Below are 15,998 nucleotides of genomic sequence, written 5' to 3' on the forward strand. Positions count from 1 at the left end.
TTATAGATGGAAATATTTTATCAGAAAGATATTAAAAATAAATTTATTTTGAAATACATTAAAACACTATAAAATAAAAAACTAAATGCATCGGTCCCTCAGGTGAGGAACTTTCCAGAATGGGAAATCAGATGAAGTATGGTCTGATTTTCAGCTCACCCAACTTCCATGACACACGCGCAGATTATAGACGAGCTGACATATCCCTGGCTGTTAGCTGACAATTCTCCACAGAATTTTCAGCTAAAAATTTATACATGCCAGACAAATTATTTTGCTATGACTCTGATATAATTAGGGCTCATGTCTTTGCTCATGGTAAACTGGATGAAAAGAGAAGCAAGTCCAACAGTAAAGGATTTTATGGGGATTTTTAAAAAATTGGTGGTGAGCCATTATCTTGAATGAACAGTTTTTTCTGCTTACGGTATTCCTATAGGAATTGCAGAATTTTAGCACAGCAGTATATTTAAAAAAATCATGATATACGATACTTGCAAGTTAGCAGGATGTGTAATTTAGAAGGGAACCTGCAAGTAGTGGTATTCTTTCTTGGAAATAGAAATTGTGGGCTTGGAAAGTGAAGATGAAATGATGTTATGTACTACAGACAAGGTATGCCAGCGATGGGAATAAATATTTAGGATGGTGGCGGGGTGCAAAACTGGCTGCTTTATCCTAAACAATATCAAGTTTATCACTGAGTATTGCTGAATCTACACTCATCCCGACAAGTTTAAACTATTCTAAAACATTTCTGATATCCTTTGTAAATGGTGAAATGACACCAGAGTATTAGCAGGTGAGTTACTGGCATAGTTTTCAGCCTGCATCTTTGGTCACAGTGTTTCTGTGATTGATCTAGTTGAATTTTTAGCCAAGATGTTAGTAGTGAGGGTTCCATTAGTGATAATGTAGGCCTCCGTTAGTCTCAATAGACCATGGATTTGTACCTTGGAAAGTTTTCAGGGCGCAAGCCTGGGCAAGGTTTTTTTTTATGGAAGATCCGCAGTTGCCCAAGCTGCAAGTCTCCCCTCTCCACGCCACCAATGTTGTCCAAGGGAAAGGCATTAGGACCCATACAGCTTGGCACCGGTGTCATTGCAGAGCAATGTGTGATTCAGTGCCTTGCTGAAGGACACACACGCAAGGCTCGAACTAGTGACCTTCAGATAACTAGACGAACGCCTTAACCACTTGGCAACGCGCCATGAAATATCAAAGGTGGGAAAGTGGCTAAACACAATTCAATTGGAAATGGTCACTGCATGGCACTTCTGCTTACCAAATGTTAATCGCCACTTATCAGCCTGTGCCTGAATATCATTTACACCTTGTTGCAGGCAGTTGTGGAATACCACATTTGCTGAGGAGATGGTAATAGAACTGAACATTCTGCAATTATTAGTGGACATTCCAATTCAAATGTTATGACTAAGGTTATTAATGAAGCAACGAGAAATAATTCAAATTCAAACACTGTATTAAAAAAAATCAAGTAGATATATCCTAGGGCTGAAATAACTGACTTCCACATGCGCCACTACACTCTTTTAGCAATTTGAATCAGTTTGCTCGCTCTCCCACCCTCTCACAGATGTTGCCTAACCTAGCGAGTGTTTCCTGCACTTCCTGTTCTTTTTTAAACATCCATCTTCCTTTGCAAGATTCTTTCTGTGCAAGATTCAATTCCAACTGTTTGAGTGATTTCCCTTTGACATTTAGTTCTACCAGGGCTTAATGCACAAGGATCAATAGGTGGCTTTGGCTTGTACAGGATTGAGTTCAGAAAGATGGGAGTGGTGTAACTTTCATTGAAACCTACTAGATACTGAAAGGCCTGGATAGAATAGATGCTGAGAGGATGTTTCCAATAGTATAGTTGTCACAGATCCAAAGGCAAAGCCTCATAATAATGGGATATCCTTTTTAAACTAAAATGAGGCTGAATTTCTTCAGTTGGAGAATGGTGAATCTGTGGAATTTATAGCTACAGAGGGCTTAGGAGATCAAGTAGCACTGAGTACATTTAAGACAAATATTGATGAGTTCCTGATTGGTAAGGGGGTTAAGGGTTACAGCAAGAAGGCTGGAGAATGAGGTTTAAAAAATCAGCTATGATTGAGTGACAGAGCAGACTCAGTCCCAATGACTTAATTTTGCTTCTGTGTCTTATGGTTTCATGCCTCACTGAGCTATACTCAGTAAAATGCTACTTTGACGTCAAGGGCAATCGTCCCTCCTTGGAATTCAGATTCTGGAGATAAATCCCAGATACAGAAATGGTGATCAGGCTAACCAAGACTGTGCCACTGGACAGAACTATATGGACATTTTCCATCATTTTCCTGATATAGGTACCTGATTGGGCAGTTGTTGGCTAAATTGGATTTGTCTTGCATTTACTTAATAGGGTGAACGGCAGGTTTCCACATAGTCAAACAGATATCTTGCAACTGTACTTAAAAAAAAATTCATCTTTTTGAGGCATAGCGTTTTGAAGGTGCACTCCATACTAGGGAGGCTAGTGCCCATGATGGAGCTGGCTAAGCTTACAACTATCTAGCTTGCTCCTGTATGCCTCCTCATCACCAAATAAAATTCTGCTAAAAATAGTGTGTCCTCAACAAATTTATAGATGGCATTCGAGCTGTGCCTAGCTACATAATCGTGGGTGTAGAGTAGAGCAGTGGCCTAAGCACACATCGCTGAGGTGTGCCAGTGTTGCTTGTCAGTAAGGAGGAGATATTATTTCTGATCTGCACAGACTGATCTCCTGGTGAGGAAGTCAAGGATCCAGTTGCAGAAGGAGATAAAGGCCCAAGTTTTGGAGCTTGTTGATTAGAACTGGGTGTTGAACTGATGGTGTTGAACGTGAAGCTATAGTCAATAAACAGCTGCCTGATGTAGCTATTACTGTTGTCCAGGTGAACCAAGGCCAAGTATGGGCCAGAGAGAGTGCACCCACTCTAGACCTATTGTGGCAATAGGCAAATTGCAGTTGGTCCGCATGACAAACCCATCAAAGCACTTCATCACAGTAGATGTGAGTGCCACTGGAAACAGTCGTTGGGGCAGCTCACCCTATTTTTCTTGGACACTGACATGATTGCACCCGTTTATCCAAAAGTGAATGTGAAATAAATGTGTTAATAACTCACGGTGGAAGGATTAAGAGCTGATAATAAGATGGATCACTGTCCTTTCTCCTCTTATCTGCTCACTGCTGTTCAACAACTTCATAGATACACATATAATAAGACTACAGATGTTAACAAGAAGATATCATGATCTATCTCATTATCAGCTCTGAATCCTTCCACAGCAAGTTATTTACACATTTATTTCACATTCACCTTTGGATAAAACCTTAAATTCCTCCAATTAAATGTAAGGTGAGCTAAAACACATACTTCAGCCTAAATCTCACACACTCTTCACTTTGCATATTGTTCTCTTTCTTTGTCATTCTCTTAAAACTACTTGCAATTTCAAAAGCCCTCTATGACCATCAGCAGAACTTATAACCATATAGTTTTGCTATTAGGAGTATATAACCACTGCTGAAACCTATCCATGATTTTGTGATCTCCAGTATCAGTTATGCCAATGCTCTCCTATTTATACTTCCATCTTTCAATCTCTAAGTTCCAGATGAAAATTTTACTGTTCACACTTCTAACCTGCACTGTTTCCATCTCATAAATACATTCATGCCCACTGGCCCAAACTAGCTCCAAGTTCACCAATATCTTACATTTTTAATTTTCATTCACTCATTCAAACCTTCTGAAGGCCTCAGCTCACATTTCCCGCCTTCAGCCCTGTAACCTCAAGAACTCTTTGTTTTTCCCACACTATCAATATTCCCTTCAGCTCACAATTGTGCTTTCAGCAGTATAGACACAATGCACTTAAATTCCCTCTTATAACCTCATTGTGCCTTTACAGATTTTTCCTTCTTTTAACCTCCATGTCTCTGATTATAATTTTGACCAACCATTCTAATATGTTTCTCTGGCTTGGTATCAATTTTGTCCAAACCCAATGTAAACTACCCTAGGACATTTTCTTACATTAAAGTTAATTTATAAAAGTAGCTCTTTGTTTCAGTATCATCAATCAATTGTCTCATATTGTGCTGCTCCTGCTCCATTTTAGCTCCCCTGACCTGCTAATTTTACTTTCTAATAAGTCTTAAGGTCACTGTGTTCAATTTCCTCAAAAGTGTTTGCTAATTTTCTTCAAATCTTCCTAAAGATAAAGCTGGGAACAAGCAACCTGTTAAACACTCTAGCATTATGTGCACCATTTAATGATTTTCAGCTTACTCCTGGTTAGTTAGCTTTGTTAATGGCACTGTAGTAGAGTTTGACAAGGAGAAAGGGTATTTTGATAGGAGCCACAACATTTCTCATGCTGAGAAAGAACACAAGGTCATATGAAAATAAGAAATGGAAGCAAATGCAAGTCGTTCAGCCCCTCGTGTTTGCACAACTACTGAACTGTAATATAGCTAACCCCATATCCCCTTATTCCCTTAATATGTAAAAAATGATCAAATCACTGTCTTAAATTTATTTGGTGACTGAACCTCCAAAGACCTACTACCCTCTGGTGAAGAAATTTCTTTACAACTCAATCTTGATTGACTGACCCCTTGTCTTAAGGTTATGAACTCCAAATTCTAGGCATATTAATAGAAGGAAAAAATGTACCTCTATATCTAAAATGGAGCTTAGAAAAATAGAGGGCTATGGGTAACCCTAGGTAATTTCTAAAGAAAGTACATGTTCAGCACAGCATTGTGGGCCAAAGGGCCTGTATTGCACTATAGGTTTTCTATGTTTCTAAAATGTCAACGTTCCATCAGAATCTTGCAAATATAATTGACATTCTTCTAGGGTATATACTTAGTCTGCTTAATCTCTCCTCTTACCAGGAATTAATCTACTGAATTTTCATTATACTCCCTACATCTTTAAGACCAATCTTGAACACATTCTAGGTATTACTAGTGACCTAAATAATTGGACTAAGATGTATTTGCTATTGCACTCAAATACTCTTGTTACAAAGACTAGTATACTGTTTGCCTTCCTGACTAATCTCCCCTGCACATTACTTTTCAATGAAGGTGCAGCATGTTATCAATTGGAATGACCACAGTACAGCATGCTGCAGAGAATATGAAGTGTGCTGGGGCAAGTTTAAAAATAACAAGGAATGCAAGTGTGAGGAGCAAAGAACATAGAGGATGAGAGCAGGGAACTGTACATGTAGAGGACATAGATGAGATGGCTTTGTTCAAGCAATAACATATCCTGTTAAAAGCATGGACAAAGCAGAGAAAAGAACAGTGAGTTAAGTGAAAAGACTAATGAGTGGAATAATAAGTGAATGGAGAGTTAACAAATAGATGGAAAAGTTGAGATAGAGGTTCGGGGCAATTTTTAGGACAGAATTGCCAATAGAGTAATTGAGAAGCAGGGGAGTATAAATGGAAAAGTTAAATTGATACAGAAATACAGTGGAGTGTAGAGAAAAGGGGCAAGATTCAAAAATAAAAATGATATTTGATAAAGGTATCAATATAAAGAAAAAGGATTGCTAAGAAATGAATGAATGGATTATTATGGAAGTTGTGACATAAGAACAAGAAGAAAACCACACAGTTGGCTACAGCCTGCAAATTTTGCAGTTTGAATCTGATTTCCATCTTATCCATAATCAAGAGACCAATCACTCATCTGAAATTGAAAAGCAAGTAGAAAAAGAGCAAAAAAAACCCAAACTGCTGAAGGAACTCTGTAACTCATATATCAGGGGTTGGGCGGGGAGGGTATGGTTAAATGAACAACAATGTTTCAGGAGGACTCTTCAATTGAACTGAAAGATAGAGGGGAAATAGCCAGTATAAATAAATGAGGGGAAGGGGGTGAGCAAGATCCAGGCGAGGAGGGGTGATAAGCAGATGGAAGAGAAAAGAGTAGAAGTAGTGACAGATGCTGGAAGGTGATTGATGGAGGCAACAACGGACTGCAGGTGATGGAAGTAGAACTAATCTGAAAAAGGTGTGCACTATCTGCCAAAGATGGAACAGTACAAGGGATTTACTTAAACACATATCACTACTTCCTTAAGACCACTGGAAATCTTCTATATTGTAAACATAATATTTTGCTGTCAAACTGTTCACAACCTTTCTTTAAAAATAGCATGAAATCTGACTCACCATGAGCAACAAGCATGTATCACTTCATGTCTTTGTAGCAACCAATACAAAAATAAATCTATATCACTATCAAACTCAATTAACACAATCAACTCAAACAATTGCTGAGTTTGTGGTTTAACTCACAATAAATTGCTACTTGATAAAGTTAAATGAAATATGACAAGATAATGTTTTCTATTTTTGCTACAAGTTCTCTAGCTGAACTTCACAAAAGCACTTTTTTTCCCCAGAACAAATTCTGTACTGAGACAAGATAAACATAATGATGCTCTACTGCCCTCTACTGATACCCTAGAATTATTAGAAAATAAAGGGTTTAGAAATTTCAATGCCTGAAAAATTGGCAAATTTTAAGAAAGGAATAAAATAAAAAGAAAAAAAGGAAAAGTTTTCACTTCAATGAACACTTCACATGGTTGGCCAGTTACATCAAAGAAACCTGACACATAAAATTCATCTGTGCTGATCTAAAACATAATTTCTGTTATCTTTCAACAATTCAAGCAAAGAAGCATATCCTAAGTGCAGAATCGGTGAAATGCAACAAATCTTGCTATACCCTTTGTGTATTTTAAATAATAGTTTCATCCCCATTACAATCCAAATTCAACTTGCATTTTGAACTGGCCTCAATGTGGCCCTCAGTTGGTCGAGATCGACCATGATTGTTGTGTCCAGCTATCTGTGTTGTTGGTGTGGCTAATGAGACCAATATGAGAGTGGCAGTCTCTGTTGCAAGATGCAGCGTTTACTTCTGTGGGTCCATTTGTTTTCTGTTGCTTTCAGGAATTTTTCCTCGCCTGATTTAAGGTGTTGTTTCAGGGTGCACCTGGCGCAGTCAGCTGCAAGTTCCTCCCAGAACTCAATGTTTATGTCCAACTCTTTCATGTCCTGCTTGCAGACATCCTTGTAGTGCGGTTGCAGGCGACCAGTGGTTCTCTTGTCTGAAGCCAGCTTACCGTAGAGGATGTCTTTTGGGATGCAGCTATTCTGCATGTGGCAGACATGGCCCGATATGGCTATGCTGCTGGAGCAGGGTGTACACACTAGGGAGGTTGGCATGAAAGAGAACCTCAGCACTGTACTCTGTTTTTTTCAGAAGATGCCCAAGATGCAACAAAATCACTTAAATGGAAGGTACTGAGCCTTTTCTCCTGCTTAGCATATGTTGTCTAGGTCTTGCTGCTGTACAACAGTGTGCTAATGACACAAGTGTTGTACACCACCATTTTTGTTTTGACTTGAGAGCTTGTGTGGTGAAGCAGGGAAGAGCTGGTGCAGCCTTCCTGATGCACTTGTCGATTTCTGTGCTCAAGGAAAGGTTTCACTGATGATGGACCCTAGGTATGTGAACGGATGAATAACATCCAGTTTGTAGTTATCAATGGTAATGACTGGTGGTGCCTCCACATCTTGTCCCAAGACATTTGTATTTTTCAGGCTGACAATTCAACCAAATTCCTTGTAGGCCTGGTAGAAGCAATCCATCAGGCTCTGGAGGTGTTGTGGAGAATGGGTTGCAACTGCTGCATGTCTCTCAGCATAGCCTCAATGAAATAAAACAAAACTGCAGTGACTCAAATTATACTTTTAACAGAAACATACCTCGTAAAATAAGTCCACATACATACCAACAGAGGGCTCAGATGTAATGCCCATGCTCTGGAGCAAGGCTTCAGCTTCCCTTCGTTTCTTCTCAATATCAGTTTCTTCATTCTGTGGCAATTCCTTCTTCTGATCAGCCTAAAACAAAATATAACATTAGAGAAAAAAACACCAAATAGGATTACATGATTACATTATTTTTGATCTATAATTACTGTATTCTGTATTAGAAGTCATGTTATCAATATTTTTGCTTTTAATTAATTTTTTGTGTCTTTCTTAAAGAAGATAGAATATAATTCAGTTGATTCCATACATTCTTGGACGGTAGTTGCTCACAATTTAACTATTAAATCAGCAACAGATTAATCTTCAATTGTTATTTGTAGTAGAGAGTTCCAAATATCTACCAGACTAACCACCCCTGAGAAGCTTGGCTCCAATCCACCCCAATTCTAAGACTTGCCAATCAATGGAAATAGCTTATCTATCTTACCAATTATGATTTTCATCTTAACAGCTTCAATCAAATCAAATTTCAGGAAATACAACCCAAGTTTCTTTAACCTCTCTTTGTAATTTATTCTTTGAAGCTCAGTGTTATATTGGTAAATACGCACTACCTCCCTCAGAAGCCAATATTCAAATGTTGGACATAGATCTGCTCAAACAGTGGTTTGAAGCTTTGTTTATAACCTCCTCATAGTCAGTTTTCTAGAAAAGGCAGGCTAGCTTTCTGTAGTTTTTAAAATTATTTTCAGCAATTGTTATTTTAATAATCTATTTACCCGAATCCCCAAATTTCTTACAACCTTCATTAGCTTCAGCTTTTCATCATTTTGAAAGTCCATTATTGTTCATTCATTTTTAGGTCTAAGGTGAATCACTTTTCATTTGCCTGCTTTTGTCTTTTTGCTTGTTATTACTTTATACCAATGCCACTTAATTTCATCAGTACATTTAAAAGTGATATTTAAATACACTCTGTACATCATAATGCATCCTGACAACTTAAGTGTGCCTCTGCCCAAATATTCATATTCCCTTCCCTACACAAGTCAATAATTCAACCTCAGCTCAATGAGATTCAACTTAAGCAAACAGTCCCGCATGAGAAACTTTATTATAACTTTATTATGACTTTCTGGAAGTTCTTTAATTGGCATTTTGCTATCTGACCTCAAGAAAATTCTCAGCCTTAACATACCATCACAAATTTACCCTGGCTCTCAGTCCAGATGAAAAAAATTCTTGTCATTCTACCTTAATTGTAGATTCTAGAGTTGTAAATTCTGACACAGATGTTAAACTGACTCGTCTATAATTCTCTGGACATCACCCACCTCGTACATCCCACTACTTTTCTTATTTAGAGTACAGACATGAACAGATCATCTTATAGAAGAATAGTACCCAAGTCAGAAGAACTTCACAAAATTATATTACTAGGGTTTACATTTCTCTCACCTGCTTCATTCTAAAACCTGAAAGCTAAACCACCTGATCCTGCGGTTTCATCTTTCTCAAACAGCACCTTGTGATTTAAGATGGTGCTGGTCAAGCTCAGTGACAACTTGCTGGCAGCAAACAAAACTAGCAACTACTTTATTAATCATACTTTTTCTGGAAAATGCTCACTGCAAGCAATAGCCTGTAACTTCCTCTTCGGAGTTGAGCTTTCGAACTGCCTGCATGACCTGGCATTTTTGCAGTCTGAACAAAAGTCATGAAGGTGCAGAACAGTTGTGGCGTGGCGTGGCATGGCATGGCGAGTACAGGCCAAATTGGGGCTGCAGGGTCTGGGCACAAGAGTGGAGAATGAGCCGATGTTTGAACATTGCTGGAGCAGACTTGGAGCCGAATTATAGTGACAGAACTGAGGCAAGACAGAATTGAGGCAACAAGGCCTAGGTCCCACAGTGAAGAACAAGCCAATGTTTGACCAATTTAAGCACTGTGCCAAATTGGAAAGGTTATTTATGGGCTGAATTGAGGTGGCGGGTCCTGGGCCCAAGAGCATATTGAAGTGGCAGGGCAGGGTCTGACAGCAAGGAACAGCGTGCTGTCTGGCCAATTTAAGTGCTGGGCCAGATGGAAAAGGTCAGAGTATCAGCGCCAGAGGAAAAGGACGGGCTGGTGTTCAACTCCCTGCTCTGTGAGGTTTATCGTCTCTGAGCTGAACTGAGACTTCGGCAACTAAAAGACTCCTGGATCTGCTGCAGCTGGCTTCATGGCTGTGGACACTTTAGTGAACTTCAGTTCTGAATATTATCTGCTTCCTTTTATTGTATGCACCATTTGTTATTTCTTCTACACACTGGGTGTTTTGATGGTCTTTATCATTGGGATCTACTGGGTTGCTTTGTTTTGTGGCTGTCTGTAAGGAGATGAATATCAAGGTTGTATATAGTATACACTCTTTGATAATAAATGTACTTTGAACTATTTTCTAATTACCATTAATTTCCATATGCTAATCTTGGTCTGTCTTTGCCAATGACTCTGAATTAGTTCTCTCACCATGCCCAAGATTTTATTCTCTGATACAAATGTATAAATGTACTAAAAGTCCAAAGTATTGTCAATTTATTTTCAAAGTATGTATGTGTCACCATGTTACTGAGATTCATATTCTTGTAGGCATTCACAGTAAAACAAAGAAATACTATGTACAAAGACTTACAAATAAGCAATGTGCACAAAAAAAATGTGTAATAAACAAACAAACCAAACTGATCACAGTAGACCCCTTGAAAGTGAGTCTTTAACTTATAGAATCAATTCACAGTTGAGTGTGTGACTAAAAGGATGGTGGTACAGGAGCTTTAGAACACACACCACCAGGGTCAGGAACAGTTACTACCCCTCAATCATTGAACCAAAGGGGATAATGTCACTCAACTTCACTTGCCCCATCATTGAAATGTCCCCACAATCAATGGACTCACTTTGAAAGACTCTTCATCTCACGTTCTCGATGTTTATTGCTTAGTTATTTATTATTATATTTTCTTCTTTTTGTATTTGCAGTTTATTGCTTTCAGCACTCTTGTTGAATGCCCTAGTTGGGCAGTCTTTCATTGACTCTGTTATGGTTATTATTCTATAGACTTATTGAGTATGCCCACCTTACTGCCCTATTGTCTTGTTTATTATTTATTGTAATGCCTGCACTCTTTTGTGCACTTTATGCAGTCCTGGGTAGGTCTGTAGTCTAGTGTAGTTCTTTTCTGTGTTGTTTTTTTAAGTAGTTCAGTCTAGCTTTTGTACTGTGTCATGTAACACCATGATCCTGAAAAAGCGTTGTCTCATTTTTACTATGTACTGTACCAGCAGTTATGGTCGAAATGACAATAAAAGTGACTTGACTTGAAAAAATGAATCTCAAGGGTTGTATATGGTGACACTGAATATGGGAGCAGGCAATACTCCCTCGGTACCAATGCCTCCTCTCCTCCCTCCTCCAATTCTACATGTGGATGAACCACACAGGCTACCACTGTCAACATCCCTTATTTGCCCTGGACCTACCATCCACACCTCCACATTCCAACTGCTATCATCCCCCAGCCCCCACCTTCCAGCAACACCCCAGTCATCATGGATTGACTTTCACTACTGTGCAGGTGAGAAAGGCTCTGGGGAAACTCAGACATGGCAAAGAATTGGGACCAGATAGTGTGAACCCCAAAGTCCTGAAGGAGTGTGCTGAGCAGTTGTATGTTCTTCAGCACATTGTCAATCTAAGTCTCAGCCTGGAAAGGATCCTGACTGTGTGGAAAACATCATGTGTGGTCCCAGTACCTAAGAATGGCCAACAGAAAGCCTTAAATGACTATTGTCCAGTGGTCCTGAACTCACACATCATGAAGACCAAAGAGAGGCCAGTCCTGGCTCACCTCCGACCCCTGGTCAGACCATCTCTCAATCCCCTGCAGCTTGCCTACCAGAAGCACACTGGAGTCGACCATGCTGTCATCTACCCGTGAAACAGAGACTACTCCTATTTGGATAAGCAGGGCAGCATTGTGAGTATCATATGTTTTGATTTCTCAAGTGCCTTCAATACCATACAGCCCTCATTGCTGGGGGAGAAGCTCTGTTCAATGCAGATTGGCACTTCCATTGTATCCTGGGTAATGGACTACCTGACTGGCAGCCAAGTCTGTGTGGCTTCAGAGCTGTGTGTCAGACATGGCAACAAGCAACACTGGGGCCCCATCCACAGGGGACTATATTGGCTCCCTTCCTGTTTACCCTCTATACCTCAGACTTTAGATACAATATTGTCATATTATTAGCAGAAATCCTCTGATGACTCAGCAATAGTTGGGTGTTTAAAAGGAGGATGGAAGGATGAAGGACTGGAAGACTGCTGGAGGACTTTGTCAAACGGTGCAAGCTGAATCACCTGCAGCTCAACATTAGTAAGACAAAGGAGATGGCAATGATGGAGTTCAGGAATACTAACCATGCACCTACATGACAGACTTGAGTGGAGTACCAACACAGAGGCTGTGTACTATTAGGGCCAGAGTTGCCTCTACTTCCTGAGGAGACTGAGCTCCTTTGGAGTATGCAGGCCTCTCCTTCACACATTCTTCCAGTCTGCTGTCGTCAGTACAATCTTCTATGTGGTGGTGTGCTGGGGCAATGGAATCAACATAGGTAATGCCAACAGACTTAATAATCTGATTAGAAAGACTGGCTCTGTTATAGGAGTTAAACTGGACACACTGGAGACTGTGGTAGAATGACGGCCCCCACGGAAAATCCTGGTAATTCTGAACAACATTTCTCCCCCACTGCATGCCACCTTGATGAACAGAGGAACACTTTTAGTAACGGACTGAGGTCATTCTTACCCTCGGTCATTAGGCCCTATAATGATAACCAGGAAAGTGATGACCCCCTCCTGTCAGTCTGTTTGAGGTAACTTATTTTTTATTCTTTCTATTTCTCTTCTAATATTTATATCTATGCACTTGTAATGCTACTGTGACACTGTAATTTCCTGTGAGATCAATAAAGTATCTATCTATCGCTTTGTACTTTAGTAACAAAATTTACTTTGAACTTTGAAGTTACCCACACTGGTTCAGGAGCTTGATGGTCAAACTGTTCTTGAACCTGGTGCTGTGGGACCCAAGGCACCTGTACCTCCTGCATGATGGCAGCAGCAAGAAGAGAGCATGGCTTGGATGGTCAGGGCTATGGATGATGGAAGCTGCTTTTCTGTGACAGTGCTCTTTATAGATATGTTCAATGCTGAATAAGGCTTTGCCTGCAATGGACTAGGCTGCATTCACCATTTTTTATAAGCCTTTCTGTTCCTGGGCATTGGTGTTTTCATACCAGGCCATGATGCAACTAGTCAGGATATTATCCATTATATATCTACAAAAGTTTATCAAAATTTTGGATGACATGCCAATTCTGTGCAAACTTCTAAGAAAGTAGAGGCACTGTGGTGCCTTCCTTGTGATGGCATTTATGTACTGGTCCCAGGACAGATGCTCTGATATGATAATACCAACAAATTTAAAGCCACTGACCCTCTCCACCTCCTATCCCCTAATGAGGACAGGCTCATTAACCTCCAGTTTCTTCTTCCTGTAGTCAATAATCAGCTCTTTGGTTTTGCTGATGTTGTTGTGGCACCATTCACCAGATTTTTAATCTTCCTCCTATATTCCGGATCAACACCATCTTTAACACAGCCGGTGACCAATTCGGCCATCAGCAAACTTAAATATGCCATCAGAGTTGTACTTAGACACACAACCAAGGATATAAAGTGAGTAGAGCAAGGGGCTAAACACAGAGTCTAGTGTGGTACCCATGCTGATGGTGATTATGAAGGAGACGGTGTTGCCAATCCATACTGAGTGGGGTCTGCAGGTTTCATCATTATTTGTCATATCTATCTTCTCCTTATTTTCAATTCTATCCTTGCCTTTCAGTTTATGGAGCCTAATATCACTGCTGGCAACCTGTTAGTTTGTAATTTAGTAAATATGTTTGTAGTTAAATGCTTATATCCTTTGATTTTATCATTTTTCCTCTTTTGTGGCTCTAAGCATGTGTTTTGTTTTATCATCATTGATTTGGGTATCTGCGTATCTGCCTCAGCCTTCAAAATCTGTGCTTGTGGCTTAACACAACTGCATCCTTTTTATCTGTCTTTTCCTTTACTCTTAACATTTTCCCAATACCTCAATTGTTGTTGTTGACTCTTTTAGGCATCTTTTCTCTTTTGGGGTGTGATCTGGTTCATTATCATATACTTTTCCGAACATTTTTTTATGATCCACTGATGTCTAATGCATTAGCAAATTTATGATGGTTATTTGTAATCACATCATATGGTAATCAAGTTTGCCCAAATATAGAATTTTATCAGCTATTTCTCCCTTTGTGGATCAAAATCGTCAGTTAATACTTCAGATTGAAGACTCTTCAACAGAAAAAGGAAAGATAGAAAAGTTAGTTTTAAATTGCACAAAAGGCTATGAGGGAGAATGAAGATGGAGCTGGAGGGGATGGATAGGATAAAGTGAGTATGTGTGATAAAATTATGTTACCATGGGAGTAAGTTGTATCAGTCCTCTGATCAATGGAGTCAGAAAAAGGGTAAGAATACAAAGAAAAGTCTTCATATTGTGAAAGGTAAGGCACTAGAGTGTAATGAAAGAGAATGACTGAGGAGTATAAATGCATAGTACATTGAAAGTGTATCACAGGTAGACAGGGTAGTTAAGGGGGCATTGTGCATGCTGGCTTTCATTGGCCGGGGCATTGGGCATGGGAGATGGGACGTTTTTGTTGCAGTTGTCTAAGTCATTGGTAAACCTGGAGTTGGAGGACTACATACAGTTTTGGTCACTCTGTTATAGGAAAGATGGGGTTTAACTGGAGAGTGCAGAAAAGATTTGTGAAGATGCTGCCAGAACCATAGGGCCTGGGTCATAGATAGAGGTTGGCTAGGCAAACTTATCTATTAAGTTAATTCCTTGGAACGCAGGAGAATAAGGAGCGACATTACAGAAATGTTTAAAATCATAAGATACAGGTAAGGTGGATGGTAACTGTCTTTTCCCTAGGGCAGCAGAGACCAAAACTGCAGGGCATTGGTTTAGGATGAAAGGGAGAAGATGCACAGAGGGACCTTCCCATGCAGAGTGTAGTGACTGTATGGGATTTAAGAAGCAATTGCATAGTTATATGGAGGGAGGAAGCTTGAAGCAGTATGGGCCAATAATAATGAGCAATAAATGACCCCAACAGACTCACAAGTGAAGTGTTGCCACACCTGGAAGGACTGTTTGAAGTCACGGAAACCGGGAGATCTTGTCTTTTGTGGCAGATGGAGCGGAGGTGCTCGACGCCCTATTCCCAGGACTATTTTTGTGAGCCTCCTCTGGCCCATCACATCTTTCCTTATTCCTCAGGGCTGTTCCTTGGGGAGGTACCTTAGTCCCAACCATTTTTCAACTGCTTTATCAATAATCTTCCTTCCAAATTTCATTAGTGGAGATAATTAATTCTATTCACACCTCCTCATGCAGTTACACAAAAGCCAGATTCAGAATCAGGTCTATTGTCACTTTCTTATAGGGCATGAAATTTGTTATTTTTCCACCAGCAGTACAGTGCAGTGCAATGACAAGCTTATAAATTACCTAATCAATAAATAGTGCAAAAAAAGGGAATAAGGAGGTGGTTGTGATGGACAAGAATAAGTTGTTTTGAATTACCGAGAGTGGATCTTCAGGCTCCTATCATCCACTACCCTCTCAAACGATAGCATATATATTAGACAATGTATATGTCCATAAATTAAAGTTTGTTATCTGATGTTTGTGATATTTGTAACATAATGTGCTGCTGTAAAAAGTCAACCCCCATTGCATCCACACCCTGGTTATGTATGCCTATGGCAACAACAAAAATGAACTTGAACCTGATGACTCACAGATCCCAAAAGTGAACACAAAGAGTGATGCTGTCTGTGTGGAGCTTGCACACCCTCCCTGCAAACATTCCCCAAGGTCTCTCCAACATCCTAAAACATGCAGGTTGGCAGGCCAATTGACAGCTGCAAATTGCCCCCAGAGTGAAGGTGAGTGGTAGAGTCTGAGGGGAATCGATGGGA

At 39.8% G+C, this 15,998-nt stretch overlaps 1 protein-coding gene across 8 annotated transcripts in view; it reads right to left on the reverse strand.

Moving 5' to 3' along the window:
- Positions 1-15,998, reverse strand: part of LOC140728471 (cytoplasmic dynein 1 intermediate chain 2-like) — a 106,748-nt gene that overhangs the window by 66,001 nt on the left and 24,749 nt on the right. For all 8 annotated transcript variants that reach the window (XM_073047234.1, XM_073047237.1, XM_073047233.1 and 5 more), the window contains exon 3: positions 7,870-7,981. In XM_073047234.1, coding sequence (XP_072903335.1) covers positions 7,870-7,981 — 112 coding nt within the window. The remainder of the gene's footprint in view (positions 1-7,869; positions 7,982-15,998) is intronic.

The sequence above is a fragment of the Hemitrygon akajei genome, chromosome 5 (assembly GCF_048418815.1).
Source record: "Hemitrygon akajei chromosome 5, sHemAka1.3, whole genome shotgun sequence".
Lineage (NCBI taxonomy): Eukaryota > Metazoa > Chordata > Chondrichthyes > Myliobatiformes > Dasyatidae > Hemitrygon > Hemitrygon akajei.